This window comes from Eleutherodactylus coqui, chromosome 2 (assembly GCF_035609145.1).
Source record: "Eleutherodactylus coqui strain aEleCoq1 chromosome 2, aEleCoq1.hap1, whole genome shotgun sequence".
Lineage (NCBI taxonomy): Eukaryota > Metazoa > Chordata > Amphibia > Anura > Eleutherodactylidae > Eleutherodactylus > Eleutherodactylus coqui.
Window position 1 is genome coordinate 11,807,439 of NC_089838.1, and position 22,874 is coordinate 11,830,312.

Consider the following 22,874-nt stretch of genomic DNA (forward strand, 5'->3'; position numbering starts at 1 on the left):
GGTCATGGAGAATTCTGCAGCGGGATCCGACCCGGCCGTCTGCATTCACCCCATCTATACAATTGTATTGACAAACCTAGTGAAATCTTTTAGGCCCCCTGTCCACGGCAAATCACGCCGGCCGACACTTCCCATAGCATTGCTATGGAGAGCGCCGACACCAGTCCACGAGCGGAGAATCATTGCGATTCTCCGCGGTCAGCCTATCTATTAGATAGGGCTGACAGGCGGAGATTCACTGGCGGCTCCTGCTCCCGGGCGGTGTCTCTCGCGGCCGAGCTTTGCCACGGGATCCCGCATCGCCCGTGGACAGGGGGGCCTTACGGTGGAAAAATAAAAAACAAAGCAAAAACTAACAATAAAACAATGCAGTTGCATAAGTGTTCACACCCTCTTATATTCGGGATGTGATTGTGTTCAGAATCAGCCAATCACATGTAACCTCCTGATAGATAGTAGTCAGCACTCCGCCGCCATTACTTACAGGGGTTCTGATGTCCCCCATATAAAGTTCAGCTGATTCTCCTGACATTTTCTTAGTGAGGGCGAAAAGAGCTTCCAACACACCAAAGGGTTAAATTGCTGAAGGAGATCAGTTAGGAGAAGGAGGCCAAAACATCTCCAAGACCTTACATATACCATGGGACACAGGGGAGACCGTCTGCAAGGAGTGCATTACATTTGGCACAACAGTGACATCACCAGAACGGGACGTCCCTCAAAAATGGATGAAAAGCCCAGAAGAGAATTGGTCCCAGAGGCCAAGAAGCCGACAGTACCAGTCAAGGAGCTGCAGGAATCTCTGGCAAGTGAATCCTAGAAATGTAGAGTTGGAAGGGACCTCCGGGGTCATCTGGGCCAACCCCCTGTTCAATGCAGGATTCACTACATCACCCCAGACAGATATTTGTCCAGCCTTTGTTTGAACACTTCCATTGAAGGAGAACTCACCACCTCCCGTGGTAACCTGTTCCACTCATTGATCACCCTCACTGCCTAATAGCTAATCTGTATCTCCTGCCTTTCAGTTTCATCCCATTGCTTCTAGTCTTTCCTTGTACAGATGAGAATAGGGCTGGTTTTGTAGTGCATGTGACAACCATCTCCCATGTTCTTCATATATTTTAACCCAAGCCCGGCTATGGTTTGCTAAAACCTCCATCAAATCTGCTGTAAGTATCTGGGAGCCGGTGTTCTGTCCGATGACACCAAGAGGGAGTTTGGCCATAATTCCATAAGGTATGTTTGGGACAAAGCCAGCACTGCCATCACCAGAAGACCACCGGACCCGCAGTGACGATGGCATTTTAACGGGTAGAGAGACTTTTTATATCTACAGTAGACTGCGCCACAATCTATACCCACGGGCGCCGTGTCCCACCCACTATGCAAGAAAGTGGGCGACGACTTTATATTCTGCAAAGACCAGATAAGACATAAGTAATGTGAAGACGTTACTTACTTCATCCTTCCATGGGGCGAGGCAGGAGAGATAGGAGGAGAATCATTAACAAATGTATAGAGAAAGATATGCAATGTCTAATTTTAGCTCCGATGATGCAACATTGTTGCGGCTCAGTATAATAAGACGGGTGAAGCCATAAATAACCCTCCCTTATAATCCACCTGCAGACGGCAATGTCATTCTAGACCTTGTATAGTGCGGCGTCATCCTCCGGTGGAGGGAGGGGGCCAGCGCCGTGTCCTTGAATTCTCTGCATTGCTGAGGGATCAGCGTGACGACAAAGGTTGGGATTGTGTCAGAATCAGCATTTTTATACTAGAGAGCCGGGCTGGAAAGTTCTAGATGTGCCCTTAATAAAGAGACAGACAACAGATGCCCCCCACATGCCCCTGGTGCTAATCCCTGCGATCAGCTTCTCACCTCAAACTGGGGCCAATTCATGGACATGCCAGGGCCGTGATTGTTCCTGAACCACTTGAGGTCCTCTTGGGCATCGGCCGACTTGATGACATACTCCAGGTCCCTGTACACACTGGAATAACTGGGAGGACAGAAAACAAACCACCAATTACACTTCTCACAGCCGCCACCCTACATAACGCAGTCGTAAATCACACGGCGTCAGGAGGAGCACATTGGGTCATGTAGGATCTTTAGATCCATCCTGGGAGGCTTCGTTACGGAGGTAAAGCAATGAGCAGTCATGACCATCATCGGAGGGGATGCTTCCCCATCAGAAGCATGGGTTACCGCAGCACATATGTTACATCACATCAACATGAAGTAGAGATAAGTGGATGCCTTTAATGGATGAGTGGCCGTGCCGCCGTGGGCAGCTCCCCCCCTCCCTCACCGGCCGTGCCTCCGTGGGCAGCTCCCCCCTCCCTCACCGGCCGTGCCTCCGTGGGCAGCTCCCCCCTCCCTCACCGGCCGTGCCTCCGTGGGCAGCTCCCCCCTCCCTCACCGGCCGTGCCTCCGTGGGCAGCTCCCCCCTCCCTCACCGGCCGTGCCTCCGTGGGCAGCTCCCCCCTCCCTCACCGGCCGTGCCTCCGTGGGCAGCTCCCCCCTCCCTCACCTGCCGTGCTCCCGTGGGCAGCTCCCCCACCGGCCATGCTCCCGTGGGCAGCTCCCTCACCGGCCATGCTCCCGTGGGCAGCTCCCTCACCGGCCATGCTCCCATGGGCAGCTCCCCCCTCCCTCGCCAGCCATGCCGCTGTGAGCAGCTCCCCTCTCCCTCACCGGCTATGCCGCTGTAAGCAGCTCCCCTCTCCCTCACCGGCTATGCCGCTGTAAGCAGCTCCCCTCTCCCTCACCGGCTATGCCGCTGTAAGCAGCTCCCCTCTCCCTCACCGGCTATGCCGCTGTAAGCAGCTCCCCTCTCCCTCACCGGCTATGCCGCTGTAAGCAGCTCCCCTCTCCCTCACCGGCTATGCCGCTGTAAGCAGCTCCCCCCTCTCCCTCACCGGCTATGCCGCTGTAAGCAGCTCCCCCCTCTCCCTCACCGGCTATGCCGCTGTAAGCAGCTCCCCCCTCTCCCTCACCGGCTATGCCGCTGTAAGCAGCTCCCCCCTCTCCCTCACCGGCTATGCCGCTGTAAGCAGCTCCCCCCTCTCCCTCACCGGCTATGCCGCTGTAAGCAGCTCCCCCCTCTCCCTCACCGGCTATGCCGCTGTAAGCAGCTCCCCTCTCCCTCACCGGCTATGCCGCTGTAAGCAGCTCCCCTCTCCCTCACCGGCTATGCCGCTGTAAGCAGCTCCCCTCTCCCTCACGGCTATGCCGCTGTAAGCAGCTCCCCTCTCCCTCACCGGCTATGCCGCTGTAAGCAGCTCCCCTCTCCCTCACCGGCTATGCCGATGTAAGCAGCTCCCCTCTCCCTCACCGGCTATGCCGCTGTAAGCAGCTCCCCTCTCCCTCACCGGCTATGCCGCTGTAAGCAGCTCCCCTCTCCCTCACCGGCTATGCCGCTGTAAGCAGCTCCCCTCTCCCTCACCGGCTATGCCGCTGTAAGCAGCTCCCCTCTCCCTCACCGGCTATGCCGCTGTAAGCAGCTCCCCTCTCCCTCACCGGCTATGCCGCTGTAAGCAGCTCCCCTCTCCCTCACCGGCTATGCCGCTGTAAGCAGCTCCCCTCTCCCTCACCGGCTATGCCGCTGTAAGCAGCTCCCCTCTCCCTCACCGGCTATGCCGCTGTAAGCAGCTCCCCTCTCCCTCACCGGCTATGCCGCCGTAAGCAGCTCCCCTCTCCCTCACCGGCTATGCCGCCGTAAGCAGCTCCCCCCTCCCTCACCGGCCATGCCCCCATGGGCAGCTTCCCGCTCCCTCACCGGCCATGCCTCCGTGGCTAGTTCCCCTTCTCTCACTGGCCATCCCTCTGTGGCCAGCTCCTGGCTCTCCCACCGGCCATCCCAGCCTCACCATCTTCATCTCTCATTGGCCATCCCTCTATGCCCAGCTCCTTCTTCCTTTCCTACCATTCCCATCTCCCACTCCTCCTCTATCCGACCATGCCAATATCTCTCTTTCACTTACCAGCCAGCCATGCTTATCTCTTTCTCAGTAGTCAGAGGGCATCCCTCCATGCCCATCCAACTCTACCTTTACCCAGCCAGACAGTCCCATCTTAATCTTTCTCTAGGCAGTCATGCCCATCCATTTCTATCATGTTGGTATGTTCCGCTTTATGAATACATTGACCTAAATTGGCACTCTGGATGAAATCCATTACCCTTCCAAATTGGACAGATCGAGATGCTTCTCAACATCCAGAAGTAGATCCCGGAAGAAGCGCAGCCTCTTATCCTCAAACTGCTGGCACTGCTCAAACACTTGCTCCATGTTCTCCATGTACTGCGGGGTGGTGCCATCCAGGTCCTTCAGCGCCTTTTCATATTTCTCTTTGGTCTGGTGAAAAAGAAGGACAAAATAGGGTAGAAAATCAGTTATGGCACAAATATAAATACAAATTCACTTATGCTTTTGGGTTTCAGTTTTCACCTTTTTCAGTAAATTATTAGAAAGTGGCAGAACTCTAATTATGTGGTGATTAAAGGGGTTTCCAGGACTACACAGTGGATGACCTGTCGTGAGGATGGCTCATCAGTGGGGGGGGGGGGGGGGGGGGGGGGGTTGCAGATTAGGATCCCTGGCAATCAGCTGATTGAAGTGACAGTGGCACTCACCTGCCGCTTCAGCCCATGCCAGGCACTGTGCCATACACTGAATAGCAGCTGTGCCCGCTACTGCAGCTCAATCCGTTCACTTGAATGTGACCGCGCTGCTCTCAGGTCATATCCCCAATAAACGTGACATCACCGGCCTGAGACCGCAGCACTCACTCACGTGACAATGTCCTGTTCAACCAGCTGCTCTTCAGGGCTGCCGGGTGGCAGACCCCCGCTGATCAGGTATTGATCACCTATCCTGAGGACAGGTCATCGATAGTGTAGTCCTAAAAACCCGTTTAAAGGACTATTCTTCACAGGAAGTGCCATAAATGCCCAATGGGTGTGGTGCGTCCCTCTGAGTGCGCACGCTCGGCCGGTTCAGTAATCTCCATGGATGTGAATGGAGACGTACAGCCACCCCTCCATCTGCATGCTGCAGCCGCCTCACCGAGTAGAATGGGGTGCGTCGGAGGACCCCGATTCTGGAGAAGGGCTTGTATTTACCAGACATTTACGGTGTATCCTCTGGAAGAATAGAGTCAATCCGTTAGTCCGGCATCCGATTGTTCAGAAAATAAATTAAATGTGAAATTTAGCCGAACTGGAAGTGGAGAGATAATAGAGAAGCCGCTCCTCCTGGATGGCATGACTGGCATCACTGACTGCAGATATCGGATCACACATGGCACAGCCGGGTGTGACCGGACATATTCATATCTTACAGGTGAGAAAAAGGGAAGTCCTGAAGTGCCGGGCAATTAGATCACGGACACCAGTATATTACCAATACCAGGTCGGAGGAGGGTTTTACCGACCCCATTGAAAACCAACACAGGACATTCCGCAACGTTTTCCCGTGCCGCTATAGGAGACGGGGAAAGAGGGGAAAAACCGCGCATGTGTATGGCCCCATTAAAAAGAATGGGGTTCATATTTGGGAGTCTGTGCCATTTTCCCGGCGTGTGAAAGCTGCCTCCAATAGGCCATGGCAGGTCTGCCCGCACTGCCACCATACCACGACTAGCCAAGTCACTGCCCCTCCGCAGTCCGTCCGTTATACCGCGGCTGGATTGGTCATTGCTGCCACAGTCCTCGCTGCGCTGCCAATCACTACAATACCTCGGCCTTGTTTTTTTCTGAGGCATAGCTAAAAGTGAAAGGAAAAATGGTAATACGGTCGCCCTAACGGACACGCGGTATACAAACACGTGTCGCGGCGAGGAGCAATGTCCCTCCTACTCCGATGTCACTTCCATTATTTGCTAGAGGCCCCATGAATTATTTACTGGGTTCTCACGGTTTGTGGAGATGTAGATCACGGATCTCATGCATAGAAACAAGAGGTCGCGGCCCTCGGTGACGGCGAAACGCACTTACTATGCGCAAGATCTGCTGATACAAGGAAGCGGGAGTGGGGGAGGGGAGAATGTCCAATCTACAGGGTGCTGCGTATACGGATGGCCTGTAATTAGCCCAGATGCAGGGCCTCATTAGTCAGTCAGTCATTGTTGCCCATAGTAACCAGTCAGAGCTCAGCTTTCATTTTACCTCAGCAGTGCCGTGACTGGTTGCTACGGGCAACAGACCGGTTTCCTGCTGGATAGTTCTGATAAACGAGGACTTTTGTCGCAGTTCAGGCTCCGCCCACCACATGCGGTAAAGTCGCCGGTGTAAATAGAGCCTATGGCGCATTGCTAGAAGTTTCTTGAGACTGGAAGCGTTCTGTAACCGTCCGGGCAACTTGCTGAAGTGGTTCCAATAAGAAATTGGAAGAAATCCAAGCGGGGGTTCAGAGAAGTCCGGGGAAAGCGATTCGCCAAGCGGCAACATAATTCAACGGCAGCGCAGAACGTACCGCAGAAGAGGCGTCACACCCGTCCTTACAAAGCTGGCCAACAACTGAAGCCAGACGACAAGCCGCATAGACCGCTCTTGGGAACGTCTTGTTTTCAGGCAAGACCACATTTCATCTGTCAACGGCAGAACGCGCCGATATGGGGAACCGAAAATCCCCGTGTCTACAGAGAATGCGGCCGAGACAGCCAAAAACTAAGTGTTTGGTGTGGGGTAGTAAAAAGACAGAATTAACGCAGTGGACATACAATAAGTGGTCGCGTATATGGTGATATGGAGCAGTTCCTGTATCCTTACAGAGCCAATCAGCAACCTACCACCTTCTAGAAGCTACCCCCCCCACCCACACCCACGAGGAGGGGTGTTCAGTGTTTCCTCTATGACACCTTTCCAGATTGCTGATTGACATGGCGAACTAATATGGTGGCCGCCCACTTCACCTGGGGTTATATGAAGGCCTGTGTATGTGCAACCACAGTGAATGTTCTCCTGAATCCGTATAACAGGGGACACGTTGAGGAGCGCGCAGGAAGAAACAGTAGACTGGATCTTGTTCGTGCAATCAACGGGGCCCAGGTACCGCTTTATTAGGGTTTACCAAAACATTTCCTTAGTTGTTCTCACATTTCCAGTTTTCATTTCCCTGCCATTGATACTTTCTGCTCTGTGAGGCGATAAGACGCCGGCGGCTGGACAGAACTGACGCGACTCTACAACTCACTGGCTGCAAGCTCCATTTTCTTTGTTCTAACATTTACTATTTTCGGGCCCTTTTACTTGTTGGGCCCAAATACCCAACAGGTCACCCCAGTGATAATCACTCCAGGAACGGGGATTGCTCAGTGAATGGAGGAGGAGCATACCGGGGATCGTTCCGGCCACCCGCCTCCATTCAGTGAACAGGCAGTCGTTCATAGATGAATAACTGCCTGTTCACACGGGCCGATGCGTCATGCAGAAACTGAACGACGAACAAGCAGCAAACGGATTGTCGTTCATCGTTCAGTCGCAGCGTGCATTTACACTCAACATTATCGCTGCTGGATGCGGGAACCTGAACAGTTTATCGGCCGTGTAGAAGGGCCCTTGGGTCTACTTTGCCATTTTCCCCACCAGTATGTGATGTGCGTGCCTTTTATGGGAAAAGTAAAACCCTTTAATATAAACTGTTAACCCTTTCCAATCCAGTGTCGGACCTCGTCCAGCATTAGGAATTCCCTGCGTAGTTCCGATGTCGGGCGAGGCCTAACGCATTTCTAACAGTATGCAGGACAGCCCACTAAAAGGAATGGAGCACCAACTGCGCACACTCTGCCAACGCTCCCTTCATGCCGACGTCAATGCGGGGAGAGTAGGGACCCCAGACAGTGACACAGGAGTCTTGCTGTGCAGATCCGTGAGGGTCTTAGCAGTGGGACCCCCACCAATCAGCAAGTGTCCACAAGATAGGGCATAACGTGCAACAGTGCTACTACCCTTTAAACAAGAGATACCAGTCCGTGTAAAAGGGCCTTAAGAGAAATAATTTGGATTTAAATGTGGAAACAATGAAGAAAATGGGCAGAAACATCTATGCCCATCGTCTACCAACGACTGCTTGTGAATGGAGGACCGATCCCGACCCCTGCACCCCACTCACTCAGTGATGATCGTTCCTCTGCGCCTGACAGTTCCTTCCGTGTAAAAGGGCTCTAAGACACGGCGTTTATAAACGGTCGTCATCCAATTCAAGGAAGTGACTGCAGTGCGGTGCCAACATAAGTAAACCCTGTCCCTCTCCCGATGTTGTGGCCGCGGATTATTTGCTCACCAGGGCGTTACACAATAAGTGCAGGTAATACACCTGGAAGCTTCCCTGACCAAACAAGAGCGAAGGAGGGAGGAGCGGCGGCAGCGGTACCTTCTGGGTGTCCTGCTTGCTCTTCTCCACTTTGTCTTGGAGTTTCTTCAGTTGTTCGGGGTTCAGAGCGGGATCTGCTTTGCTGTTGGTCTCTCTGGAGATGGCGAGCTTCTCCTCCTTGCAGGCAGCATGGTAAGCCTTCTTGGATCCCTCCACCTGCGAAGGACACAAAAAAGTTTAATCCTGGGTCTTGTTCACACAGCATTTTTTCACTGCACATTTGAGGCAAATTATCTGTGGAATTCACATCCAATCACGGCACAGATGTCCATTAATAGTCCACGTGGCACGGACCTCCTCCCTGCATTGTGAAATCCTTGTGCAGAAAACAAAAAAAGTTGCTACATGTCATTTCTTAAGGCAGATTCCGCTTCGGGCCACGTGTGGATTGTTCCATTGATATGGCCGAACCCACGTGTGGTATACTGAAGAGGGGGATCACTGCTGAAAGTGGAAGCAGAATCTGCACAAGATCCAGTGGTGTGAATGTAGCCTTACAATGGGTGGAAGGGTAAGAGGTCAATGGATCTCCAGTGCAAAGACCACCAAGATGCTATGAATGCTTAGTCTGGGACAAACTAAGATGGCCGCACCTCTGACGCACACTGCGCACTGCTTACTTTAGTATTACAGTAGATTTACTATTAATGATCACGTGATCGCAAATTCAAGGGGAAAAAAAAGCCAAAAACCTCTTTATTAATTATTATAATTCTTCCCATATTCACAAGGAAAGACTAGCAGCAATGGGATGAGACTGAAAGGGAGGAGACACAGATTAGATACTAGATAGTGAGGGCGATCAATGAGTGGAACAGGTTACCACAGGAGGTGGGGAGTTCTCCTTCAATGGAAGTGTTCAAACAAAGGCTGGACAGACATGTGTCTGGGATGATTTAGTGATCCTGCATTGAGTAGGGGGTCGGACCTCTACCAGTCTATGATATATTTCTAATGAGATAATATTAAAAATACATATATATTTGGTATGGCCGCATCTGTAAAAGCCGGATGTATCAAAACGCATTATTTATCCTGCACAGTGAACGTTGTCAGGGGTCAAAAAAAAATAATTTTGTCACGATTGTAAAAGGGGTGATTAAAAAGCACAAAGAAAAAAATCAAACTGATCCGCAGTCCCACAAAAAAAACAACCACCACCACACCAACCTCTGACAACTGCGTTGATCGAAAAATAAAGTTAGGATTTTTTTTGGCAGTGGCGAGGAGAGAGCAAAAATAAAAAACGGCCGCATCCACAAGGGTTTAAAGAGTACCACCGTTTTAATTCAAGCAAAGTCCCTACCCTTAATCCATGGTCCCCATTATCTCACCTCCTTCAGCTTCTTTGCCCATGGCTTCTGTGCTTTCCTGAAGCCATCTTCAGCTTCTTTGGTCTCCTTAAAGCCGCCCATCATCTGTTTGTGGTAGGCTTCCTTCTGCCAGTTCTTCATCTTCTCAAAGTCCTCATTCATCAAAGCATTCTTCACCTCTAGGTGGAGCTCACTGACTCGCTCCGCTTCGGTCATCACGGCATGCCAGGCCTTCTCCACAGTGCCGTACTGAGGTCCTGGAAGAGGGAAAGGTTAGGACTAAAGGAATTCTGCCCTGAAGCATTGTAAATGCAGCCCTGAACGATCATACAGACTGTAATAAAAGAACATTCCACTATACAGAACAGATTTGGGCAGTGAATCCACATTAAAAGGGTCGTCCCACTTCTAACTATTGAAGTGAATGAGATTGAGACTGCCATACCAACCCGGGCCGTTGCATGGTACGGCACAGCGAAACAGCTCTGTACACCCCAAACAAGGAAACAGCCAATTTCTGCGGGCCTCAAGTGGTGGAACCTGCCAATCTGCAATTGATCATCAATAGCTAGAAGTCAGACAACCCCTTATGCATTGATATGGCTCCATAAAACATGATGTGCCTGTATTATACTCCAGAGCTGCATTCACAATTCTGCTGGAGAGGAGACAAGACCCGCTGCTGTAGAAAGAGACAACTTTTTCAGGGTGCCGATTTCTGAACAGCTCTTGACATAAAGACTACATTCTTGGGAATGGAAAATGTAAAGGCAAGTTGTGCCCAGACCCTGAACAAGCAGGTGATGCACAAAGATTTGAACTCAGCAGTCGGTTCAATTATGCATGCAGCTTAAGAGGAGAATGGGATTTAGGTGTGGTTCACATCTGCGTTCGGTCATTCCGATTTCCTTCAAAAGGAACAAAAAAAAGACTACTACCCAAGAACGATTCCCTCCCACGACGGAAGTTAACGCCACCTAAACAGCCCCATTGACTCTACCGCAGTCAGTCAGTCCTCCTCTACGTCACCTGAACAAAACAGCGCTGCATGCGGCGCCGCCGTCCCCCAGACGTCTTCCCTCTTACCTTTCTCCACCAGCTGCTTCCACCTCTTGGCCCATTCGGTCAGCTGCTGTGCGTAACCCTTCTCGATTTTCGCCCGCTCGTGAACGCAGTTCATTATATCGTTGCAGAGTCGGTGGCCGTCATCTATCCTCTTCACCGCTCGCTTGTAATTGCCGATCTGTCAGAAACATATGAAATGCAGAGAGGACATTAAATGGAAATATATACACATAGCACCCTAAATAATGCCATAAGAGGAGCGCTTACAGGGGTACAAGGCGTGTACACTGCTGCAAGAAAAAAAAACACAACACGTTTTGTGTATACAGCTCCCATGCAGACCAATAGGTCTCCATGTTTATAGCTACAAACCAACTCTGCGTGCCGTCAGTCATCCGTTCCTCTACCGCTTCTATCTATCATCCTGCTTACTTACCGAAGGGTTGTTCAATCGGAAACGATTGAAGGTCATCAATAGTAAATAGAAGGGGAAACCATTGCGAGGAACCCCTGCTGATCAGCTCATGCAGGAAGCAGACAGCTTCATTCCCATTGCAGTGGGGGTGCTTGGTACTGCAGGCAAAGACTCCTTATTCCAATGGTAACACTGCTTGCAATACCAAGGCTGGCCACTGCACTGGAAACGGAGCTGTCTGCTGCCATCAGCTGAGTGCACGAGCACAGCGGCCTGCCATACAGTTGCAATGTTACGTTATGGGTCCCTCACACGGAGTAAAAGGGCCCTTGTGGGTAGACCAAGCTTCATGACAAGTGAGATGTTTGATGTCATTGTAATAGCCCCAATAGTAACAACACACAATGGCTGTTCCGGTATACTGAAGCAACGAGGGACATTTTCTCCTCCTTATGGTCAGTCTTTCATGGAGTACAATAAAAAATAAATAAATAAAAAAAAGTTCGAACAAAGGGGATTTCGCCTTCACAGTCACACATTTCGCTAATTAAACCAACTGGGGAATAACTCCACGCTGCTGGGTTATGTTGGGTTATGCTGGGTTATGCTGCTTTGTTGGTTTTTCCACCTTCGTGTCTCTTATGTTTTTGCCAATCTAAATTTGTTCACAGAATTATCTTGCTTTACACCATAAGTTGCTATTAGCAACCGGACAGTCCTGAAAGGGGACAAGGACTCCCATCCTAACAGAAGAAGTCCCGCAGCTCCACAGAGAGGGACTCCCTTATCACCACTTACATGTTACGTTCAAAGGGGGAGCTGGTCACACTGAGAATACGATTACACTAGTTACCAAATCCATAAATGCATTGCCCTTCCTCGCTTTCCTGCCCCCCCCCCCCGCTCCCCCCCCCCCCCCCGCTTACTAGCCCTTCCTCGCTTTCCCGGGCCCCCCTGCTTACTAGCCCTTCCTCGCTTTCCCGGGCCCCCCGCTTACTAGCCCTTCCTCGCTTTCCCGGGCCCCCCGCTTACTAGCCCTTCCTCGCTTTCCCGGGCCCCCCGCTTACTAGCCCCTCACTTACTTGTTTGCCCTTCCTCGCTTTCCGGGCCCTTCGCTTACTTGCTTGTCCTTCCACATTTTCTGGGCCCTTCGCTTACTTGCTTGTCCTTCCATATCCCCCCTTTACGTTTGTTATCCTCACTTTATCTTCTTTCCCTTTGTTTTGTTTCCTTGCTCCTAGTTTTCTCCTCACCTCTTACTTCATTCCCCTCTTTCTTGTTCCTCCTTGCTTTCCGTTCGCCTCCTTCCCTTGATTTTTCATAACTTTGCCTTCTCCCTGGTTTTCTCTTCCCTTCTATCCTTGTTTGTTGCCATTGGGCTCCCTTCTTTCCCTTGATTTTGTGTTCTCTTTTTGCTTTACTTTCCCCCTCTCTTCCTCGCTTTCCCTTTCTCCCCCCAGCGATCACTTTCCCTTTTTCCTTGCTTTCTCTTCCCCAGCTAGCGCTTTCCCTTCTTTCCTTCCCCCCACTCCTCTTTCTCGGTTTCTCTTCCTCTCTTCCCGGTTGCTCCTTGCACGCTCCATCTTCCCCCTCACCCTTCTCCTTGGCACCCGGTGGAGCCATAAGCCTGCAGCGGCTCCCAGGACCAGAGCCCTATAAATGGCAGTCTGGAGAGCGGAGAGGAATCAGGTTGGACGAGTCTCTCCCTCCCTCTCGGGTTATGTAAGCTCTGATCCCTGTATAAACACGGCCGGTGGCGCGACGCTCTGCAGGGCGAGCAGAAAGCTCCTCTTGTTAGATTCCAGGTTGCACAAGAGAGACGAGTCCCTCCATGAGGACTGCAAATTATCAATGTACACAAGATTGTAAATCCTCCAAATTCCTGCCACATAATCCACATTAACCCCGCAGCTGCTGACATCTCCTGGCTCCTTACAAATAGCATGGCTTACAGACTGGAGGCGTCGCTCATCATAAGACGTCTCAGGTCCATTCGGACCCTTTATGGGTAACAGGAACAACATCGCGCTGATGGCGAACAAACAAGATGTTCTTAAAGCGCCCCCCCCCCGCCCCCCCCTACCGCACAAGGACTACAATGCAAAAACAGCAGAAGCAAAGCTCCTTCTCCAGATTTTAATCTGTCTGTCAAAAATCACCATGACAACATAAAAATGTGACCAGGAGGGGGAGGGGCATCACAAAAAAAAGGTATTTCACAAGATTAATCCAAAAATATAGAGGCGACTGCCCCGATGCAAGCCTTCTGTCAGCTGGAGTTTTTGATAAGGTTTGCATATTCACGTCTTCATTATCTTACCACGAGCTAATTTGCATATTCATAAATGCTGCTATTAGATGCAACCTCAGTTTTTCGCCCGATAACAAAATTGTGCTGTTTTTTCCCCATTGTGTAGGGAGGAAAAAAAACAAAAAAACCAAAAACATTTAAAGCGTCGGTACCGCGTTTACCTAGCAACAAAGGAAAATAGCAGAACCACTGAAACTGGTCAATTTAAAGATGGACACTAATTAATTAGAGCGCCCCCCAGTGGTCTTTTTTCAAAAGTGAATGAATCCAATTTTGATACCCTCTCTGGGTATTTTAGTCCGCCCATTCAATTCATTACTTTAGTTCTGATAGGTTTTTCTTGATTACCGCGGACCAAAACTGTCCCCAATATTCCATGTGTGGTCGGACCAGCGACTTGTAAAGAGGAAGAACGGTGTCATGTGACCCTAGACATAAAATATACAGACCAGACATGGCGACACAGGGCACCCTTAGTACTTGTCCTAATATATAGGGACCAGACATGACTACACAGGGCACCCTTAGTACTTGTCCTAATATATAGGGACCAGACATGACTACACAGTGCACCCTTAGTACTTGTCCTCATATATAGGGGACCCAGACATGGCGACACAGGGCATCCTTAGTACTTGTCCTAATATATAGGGGACCAGACATGACTACACAGGGCATCCTTAGTACTTGTCCTAATATATAGGGGACCAGACATGACTACACAGGACACCCTTAGTACTTGTCCTAATATATAGGGGACCAGACATGACTACACAGGGCATCCTTAGTACTTGTCCTAATATATAGGGGACCAGACATGACTACACAGGACACCCTTAGTACTTGTCCTAATATATAGGGGACCAGACATGACTACACAGGGCACCCTTAGTACTTGTCCTAATATATAGGGGACCAGACATGACTACACAGGGCACCCTTAGTACTTGTCCTAATATATAGGAGACCAGACATGACTACACAGGGCACCCTTAGTACTTATCCTAATATATAGGGGACCCAGACATGACTACACAGGGCACCCTTAGTACTTGTCCTAATATATAGGGGACCCAGACATGACTACACAGGGCACCCTTAGTACTTGTCCTAATATATAGACCAGACATGACTACTCAGGACACCCTTAGTACTTGTCCTAATATATAGGGACCAGACATGACTACACAGGACACCCTTAGTACTTGTCCTAATATATAGGAGACCAGACATGACTACACAGGGCACCCTTAGTACTTGTCCTAATATATAGGGGACCAGACATGACTACACAGGGCACCCTTAGTACTTATCCTAATATATAGGGGACCCAGACATGACTACACAGGGCACCCTTAGTACTTGTCCTCATATATAGGGGACCCAGACATGACTACACAGGGCACCCTTAGTACTTGTCCTCATATATAGGGGACCAGACATGGCTACACAGGGCACCCTTAGTACTTGTCCTAATATATAGGGGACCAGACATGACTACACAGGGCACCCTTAGTACTTGTCCTAATATATAGGGGACCAGACATGTCTACACAGGACACCCTTAGTACTTGTCCTAATATATAGGGGACCAGACATGACTGCACAGTGCACCCTTAGTACTTGTCCTAATATATAGGGGACCAGACATGACTACACAGGACACCCTTAGTACTTGTCCTAATATATAGACCAGACATGACTACACAGGGCACCCTTAGTACTTGTCCTAATATATAGGAGACCAGACATGACTACACAGGGCACCCTTAGTACTTGTCCTAATATATAGGGGACCAGACATGACTACACAGGGCACCCTTAGTACTTGTCCTAATATATAGGGGACCAGACATGTCTACACAGGACACCCTTAGTACTTGTCCTAATATATAGGGGACCAGACATGACTACACAGGGCACCCTTAGTACTTGTCCTAATATATAGGGGACCAGACATGACTACACAGGGCACCCTTAGTACTTGTCCTAATATATAGGAGACCAGACATGACTACACAGGGCACCCTTAGTACTTATCCTAATATATAGGGGACCCAGACATGACTACACAGGGCACCCTTAGTACTTGTCCTAATATATAGGGGACCCAGACATGACTACACAGGGCACCCTTAGTACTTGTCCTAATATATAGACCAGACATGACTACTCAGGACACCCTTAGTACTTGTCCTAATATATAGGGACCAGACATGACTACACAGGACACCCTTAGTACTTGTCCTAATATATAGGAGACCAGACATGACTACACAGGGCACCCTTAGTACTTGTCCTCATATATAGGGGACCAGACATGACTACACAGGGCACCCTTAGTACTTGTCCTAATATATAGGAGACCAGACATGGCTACACAGGGCACCCTTAGTACTTGTCCTAATATATAGGAGACCAGACATGACTGCACAGGGCACCCTTAGTACTTGTCCTAATATATAGGGGACCAGACATGACTGCACAGGGCACCCTTAGTACTTATCCTAATATATAGGGGACCCAGACATGACTACACAGGGCACCCTTAGTACTTGTCCTCATATATAGGGGACCCAGACATGACTACACAGGGCACCCTTAGTACTTGTCCTCATATATAGGGGACCAGACATGGCTACACAGGGCACCCTTAGTACTTGTCCTAATATATAGGGGACCAGACATGACTACACAGGGCACCCTTAGTACTTGTCCTAATATATAGGGGACCAGACATGTCTACACAGGACACCCTTAGTACTTGTCCTAATATATAGGGGACCAGACATGACTGCACAGTGCACCCTTAGTACTTGTCCTAATATATAGGGGACCAGACATGACTACACAGGACACCCTTAGTACTTGTCCTAATATATAGACCAGACATGACTACACAGGGCACCCTTAGTACTTGTCCTAATATATAGGAGACCAGACATGACTACACAGGGCACCCTTAGTACTTGTCCTAATATATAGGGGACCAGACATGACTACACAGGGCACCCTTAGTACTTGTCCTAATATATAGGGGACCAGACATGTCTACACAGGACACCCTTAGTACTTGTCCTAATATATAGGGGACCAGACATGACTACACAGGGCACCCTTAGTACTTGTCCTAATATATAGGGGACCAGACATGTCTACACAGGACACCCTTAGTACTTGTCCTAATATATAGGGGACCAGACATGACTACACAGGGCACCCTTAGTACTTGTCCTAATATATAGGGGACCAGACATGACTACGCAGGGCACCCTTAGTACTTGTCCTATTATATAGGGGACCAGACATGGCTACACAGGGCACCCTTAGTACTTGTTCTCATATATAGGAGACCAGACATGGCTACACAGTGCACCCTTAGCACTTGTCCTCATATATAGGGGACCAGACATGACTACACAGGGCACCCTTAGTACTTGTCCTAATATATAGGAGACCAGACATGGCTACACAGGGCACCCTTAGTACTTGTCCTAATATATAGGAGACCAGACATGACTGCACAGGGCACCCTTAGTACTTGTCCTAATATATAGGGGACCAGACATGACTGCACAGGGCACCCTTAGTACTTGTCCTCATATATAGGGGACCCAGACATGGCGACACAGGGCACCCTTAGTACTTGTTCTCATATATAGGAGACCAGACATGACTACACAGGGCACCCTTAGTACTTGTCCTAATATATAGGAGACCAGACATGGCTACACAGTGCACCCTTAGCACTTGTCCTCATATATAGGGGACCAGACATGACTACACAGGGCACCCTTAGTACTTGTCTATCTCTCTATATAATAACAAAAGCACTGACTGACTGACTCACTGACTCACTCACTCACTCACTCAGACTCGCCAAATGTTCTCCAACTTCCCTATGTCGTAGAAACATGAAATTTGGCACAAGCATAGATCATCTCCAAAATAGGAAAAGTAATTGGGTCCCAACTCGATTATTCAATTCTAGCGCAAAAGAATTGGCGTCGAAATTTTGCGTACGGAATCTAAATCTCTCACTTCCCAATGTCATAGAAACTTAAAATTTGGCACACGCATTGATTATGTCATAAATAGGAAAATCTAATGGGTCCCAACTCGATTATTCAATTCTATGCGCAAAAGAATTAGCGTCCAAATTTTACGTACGGAATCTAATTCTCTCACTTACGGTGTCATAGAAACATGAAATTTGGCACGGACATTGATGTCATAAATAGGAAAATCTAATGGGTCCCAACTCGATTATTCAATTCTATGCGCAAAAGAATTAGCGTCCAAATTTTACGTACGGAATCTAATACTCTCACTTCCGGTGTCATAGAAACTTGAAATTTGGCACGGACATTGATGTCATAAATAGGAAAAGCTAATGGGTCCCAACTCGATTATTTAATTCTATGCGCAAAAGAATTAGCGTCCAAGTTTTACATACGGAATGTAATTCTCTCACTTCCCGTTGTCGTAGAAACATGAAATTTGCCATGAGCATTGATTATGTCATAAATAGGAAAAGTTAATTGGTCCCAACTCTATTTAATTCTAGCGCAAAAGAATTAGCGTCGAAATTTTACATACGGAATATAACTCTCTCACTTCCTGATGTCATTTCATATAAAGGAAACGTCGCATGGTTACCTCCCGTGGTGTTTCCTGGGTAACGCAGAGAACAATGCGAAATGGTGAACATATGTTTTTCCGGTATCTCTAAAGTAACCACGACTTCATAAGATTTTCCGTGTGAACACCAGATAAACACCAGTACCAAATTAACTCGGGCGAAGCCGGGTATATCAGCTAGTCCTAATATATAGGGGGCCAGACATGGCTACACAGTGCACCCTTAGTACTTGTCCTAATACATAGGAGACCCAGACATGGCTACACAGGGCACCCTTAGTACTTGTCCTAATATATAGGGGACCAGGCATGACTACACAGTGCACCCTTAGTACTTGTCCTAATATACAGGGGAGCAGAGTATAGCCACAAGTTATACTAATCTGACTGGTCTCAATTTCAAGCAATGCATTTGAGAAGGTTTTTGGTGGAGCAAGCGGCGTCCCAGCCAAAGAAAAGGGAACTTAAAAGGAAAACGGTCACATTGACAATGCAGTCCACTCTGCCAGCAGTATGTACAGAGCAGGAAGAGCGGAGCAGGTGGATATATAATTTTATGGTAAAGATTCAGTACAACCTTTATTATATTGATTTGAATTGGTGCTTACTCTGGGCTTTGGAGTCCAGCGGGCGGTCCGGCTCAGTAAGCGAGGCAGCTTTCAGTCACTGATTAGGACCGCCTACTGGACTCAGTCTGTAAAAAGCAGATGTACAGATAACAAAATACAAGTTACTGTATATACACCAGAGTATAAGCTGAGCTTTTCAGCACAAAAAAAAAAAAGTGATGAAAAAGCGCCCCTCGGCTTATACTAGAGTGAGGTAATAAAATAAAATAACAAAGCAATACTCACCTCCTAGCCGGTGTCTGTGTCTCCAGCACTATGCTTTCCCCTGCGGTGCGGCAAGCTGCTTCACACTTCTCCCCACTGTTATCTCCCTGGCTCGGTTTTCAATTTCCCGCCGTCAGCACTGTACAACTAAGCGCTGTGATTGGATCGAGCCCCAGCCAATCACAGCCGTCACTCAATCATTCACTGAATGGCTGTGATTGGTTTATCAAGTGCCAGCTGCAATTGGCTGGAACTCGATCCAATCACAGTGCTTTGATACACAGCGCTGACAGCGGGGGAATTCAAAACCAAGCCAGGGAGAGGACAGCAGAGAGACCTCTGAAGCAGCCTGCCGCACCGCAGGGGAGAGCAGCGCGCCGGGGACACAGACGCCGGCTGGGAAGGGAGTATTGTGGTGTTGTTTTCCCCAGTATAGCTCGGCTTACACTCGAGTCAATAAGTTTTACCAGTTTTTTGTGGTAAGACGTATAGACTCGGCTTATACTTGGGTCGGCTAATACTTGAATATATACGGTGTATTGAATCCTCTCCCATTAAACTATACATCAATCTGCTCAGCTCCTCTTTTGCTCTATAGCATGCGGCTTGCAGAACGGACTGCATGTTAATGTGACAGGTTCCCTTTAAAAGCGACTCTCCAGGGCGCTGTAGACTCAGTAGATGTGAGGCAATTACCGGGTCCTCGCTGGTGGTTTAGTACTTGTACCTTATGAAGGTGCTGCTTTGATGTGGCATTTGGAGCCAAAGCTAGGAGTGGATTAAACAAAAGCAGCAGAATCTTTCCTGCGTGCCGCACCCCCCTCCCTTTACTGTCCACTCTGCTTTGGGTTTGAAAGCAGCATTAAAAATACAAAAACAAAGAGAAAAAAAAAATGGCACCTTTGAGAACGCCCTAAAGGTTTAGGCTTTGCTGTAATAGAAATCAGCTCTCTGTGTACGGTCCTCCTGGGGAGCCGCTGCTGGGCTTGTGCTACGCACAGAAGCCAATCTGAAGAGGACGAGCTGATAAGCATAGGAGGGTGAGCGGGGGCAATAATGAAAGATGAGGCGGTTCTCCCCAAAACAATAATGACAGAAGGGGTTTGTCTCCAACTACTACAGACTCCTTGTAGACAATGTCTATAAGCTGTCGCCACAAACCTCAGCTCTGCCCTAATAAAACTGAGCCAAGAGCATCAAGATCTAAAGAAAACCAAAGTGAAAGTAAGCACCACCTTTAAGTACTGACTTCCATATAATTTCTGAGCTCATGACTGGATACACCCTTTAACCCTTTCCAATCCACTGTCTGACGTCTAAAGACATTCTGATTGAAGGCTGGGCAGCTCCGATGTCGGAAGACGTCCGGCAGGGTATTCTTACTGCATTTTACTTGCCGCTCTGTAGTCGGGGGCCTCTCCAGCATGTTCCATACTGCAGTACTGGCTCTAGCCAGCAGATGGCGCCATTGTAAAATGGCAGAAAGAGAAAGTCCCCTAGGAAACCCTGAATCCAAAATTGGATTGCAAAGGGTTAAGCCTGCCGCCTTTTATCTAATTTATTGGGAGGTTTAGGATGTTCATGAGCATTATGGCCGGCCTACGCTGCTACGCAGGCCCCGAGCAGTCACACAGGGCACGGGCCACAAGTCTGTAGAGGTGGGCAACAGAGAGATGTAAGCTGGGGCTGATCACTCCCACCTTAGGTCCAACTGGCCAGATGAGTGCAACAATGTCTCGAGCAGCCATGGGAATCGTTCTCCTCTTGCCTCTGTCTCCTCCCCTCCGATATTCCTAGATGTCAGCTCATCAGCACCTTCACAATACAATGACCGAGTTCAGGTATGGCATCTAGGTATTTACTGTGCTGCTCTGGTGCTGTACTTATGTTAGGAACTTGGTTATGGTACTGTATTTATTCACTGAGCTGATGATCATTACTTGCTGTAACGGTGGCCGTATCCTTCCTCCCTCACAGTGCTGCTCTTGTATAACACATCGTCCACATACATTAACAAGATTCCATTCATTGCGCTGTGTTAAAGGGCCATTTAATGCATCCAGTGATGAAATGAGAAGCGGACTTCACGGAAGAAAGCAAAACAGATAGTGTTACAGGAGGCTCTCCCGGGCAGCCGTGAGCGCGCCAATCCCCGCAACGTCCCTAACAGCTTCCATTGAGAAAGGCATGGGCCTCATTGACATGCAGCGCTGACACTGGAGCGAGTCATGGCGGTGGAGAACAGCCAGGCCTCTGTCGGGAGGAATCGGATAGCAGCAGAGTGAATAAATTCTGTGTGACCTTGAGCTTTTCTCCAGCCACAGAAGGGAAGCGAACACTTGTCCTATTGTCACCCAGTTTTCTCTGCCATCTTCATCTGTGCCTGCTTAATGGAAGCTATGCAAAATGGGCAACCTACCTCCTAATCTGCAATGGCTGCTTCCACATACATTGGTAGCCGCTATGTCAGACAACGCTTAACCTATGGAGGTCATTATTTGGAATAGTTCGAGCAGCAGTTTGTGCTCCAGAGCTGCTGTTCCTACCTATCAAAATTAAAGTTGCACCATAATCAGCCACATTGGATTCTATGTAGAGCAATCTTTGGTCATCCAGTCACCCAAATTGTATACACAGGGCCCCCTTTTGTCAAGTTTGACTTGTCTCCTAGGGGGCATGCAGCCATTTGACAAGCAAGTCTAAAAGGCTCCCAGGTAGTGAAACGTCATCTGAACTCACCGATTTTGGAGGGCCGGCTGTTGTACTGGGGTGGGGGGGGGGGGGGGGGGGGGGTCATCAACCGATGATCTCAACGCCCAATCCTTGTGCTCTCCATTGGGATAAGCTGCCACCAGAACTGTATGGCAATGGCTTACTCTTGCCTACCTATGAACTCTTGGCCAAACCGAGTGTTCGTTTGAATGGGGGTTCCAGAAGAATTAACCATCGGCCTAACAAGTGCTCATCTGGCTGCTGTTAACCCTTTCCAATCCACTGTCTGACGTCTAAAGACATTCTGATTGAAGGCTGCACAGCTCCGATACTGGAAGACGTCCGGAAGGGTATTCTTACTGTAGATTACTGGCCGCTCTGTTGTCGGGGCCTCTCCAGCATGTCCCATACCGCAGTACTGGCTCTATCCAGCAGATGGCGCTATTGTATAATGGCAGAAAGAAAAACCCCTAGGAAACCCTGAATCTAAAATTGGATTGCAAAGGGTTAAAGATTTATGATCACCACAATAGATGTACAAAACCATTGGTGCCTGGGAATAAAATAAAATACTCATAAAAATAAGTAAAAGGATAACGCAAAGGACCAAAATGCTTAGACCTAAGATTACAAACCTGTGGCATCGCCGAACACCAATGCCCCACATGCTAGGAGCCGTAGTTTAGCAACAGTTGGGTAACAGGTTGCAGATCCTTGCACTGTAGTAACACGGCTAAATTCCAGGACGCCGGAAAGCTTCCTTTCACTTGCTAATAAGTTCCTCTCGGGGCGTGATCCTGAGCCGCTATGAGTCACCCTAATTGTTACAAGTTTCCTACATAACTTCCAGATGACTTTACGTCATGGTTTTCCTGCTAGAACAATGCGAAGAGACGAGGGAACACAGCTCAGCAGATTTTAACGCGAAGCAGATGCATCAAACAGGCCATTGGCCGCAAGAAAGCGGATACTGCATAGAGAAAAAGACTAACGGCCCTTCTGCACAGCCAAACATTTGTGCGAGGGGTCATTAGAAGGGTCAGTCACCCAATCACTGCCCTGTATAGCCAGCGATCAGCCCGCGGCAGGACAGCCCGCTCGGTCGTCAGCCGGCGGCGGCAGGAGAACCCGCGCGGTCGTCAGCCGGCGGCAGGAGAACCCGCGCGGTCGTCAGCCGGCGGCAGGAGAACCCGCGCGCTCAT

At 49.2% G+C, this 22,874-nt stretch overlaps 1 protein-coding gene across 4 annotated transcripts in view; it reads right to left on the minus strand.

The window, feature by feature from the left end:
• The window catches only part of PACSIN2 (protein kinase C and casein kinase substrate in neurons 2), a 79,784-nt gene that overhangs the window by 13,551 nt on the left and 43,359 nt on the right, over positions 1 to 22,874 (minus strand). For all 4 annotated transcript variants that reach the window (XM_066590358.1, XM_066590359.1, XM_066590360.1 and 1 more), the window contains exons 3-7: positions 10,782 to 10,938; positions 9,717 to 9,952; positions 8,383 to 8,538; positions 4,190 to 4,365; positions 1,886 to 2,006 (exon numbers count right to left, since the gene is read on the minus strand). In XM_066590358.1, the coding sequence (XP_066446455.1) occupies positions 1,886 to 2,006; positions 4,190 to 4,365; positions 8,383 to 8,538; positions 9,717 to 9,952; positions 10,782 to 10,938 (846 nt within the window). The remainder of the gene's footprint in view (positions 1 to 1,885; positions 2,007 to 4,189; positions 4,366 to 8,382; positions 8,539 to 9,716; positions 9,953 to 10,781; positions 10,939 to 22,874) is intronic.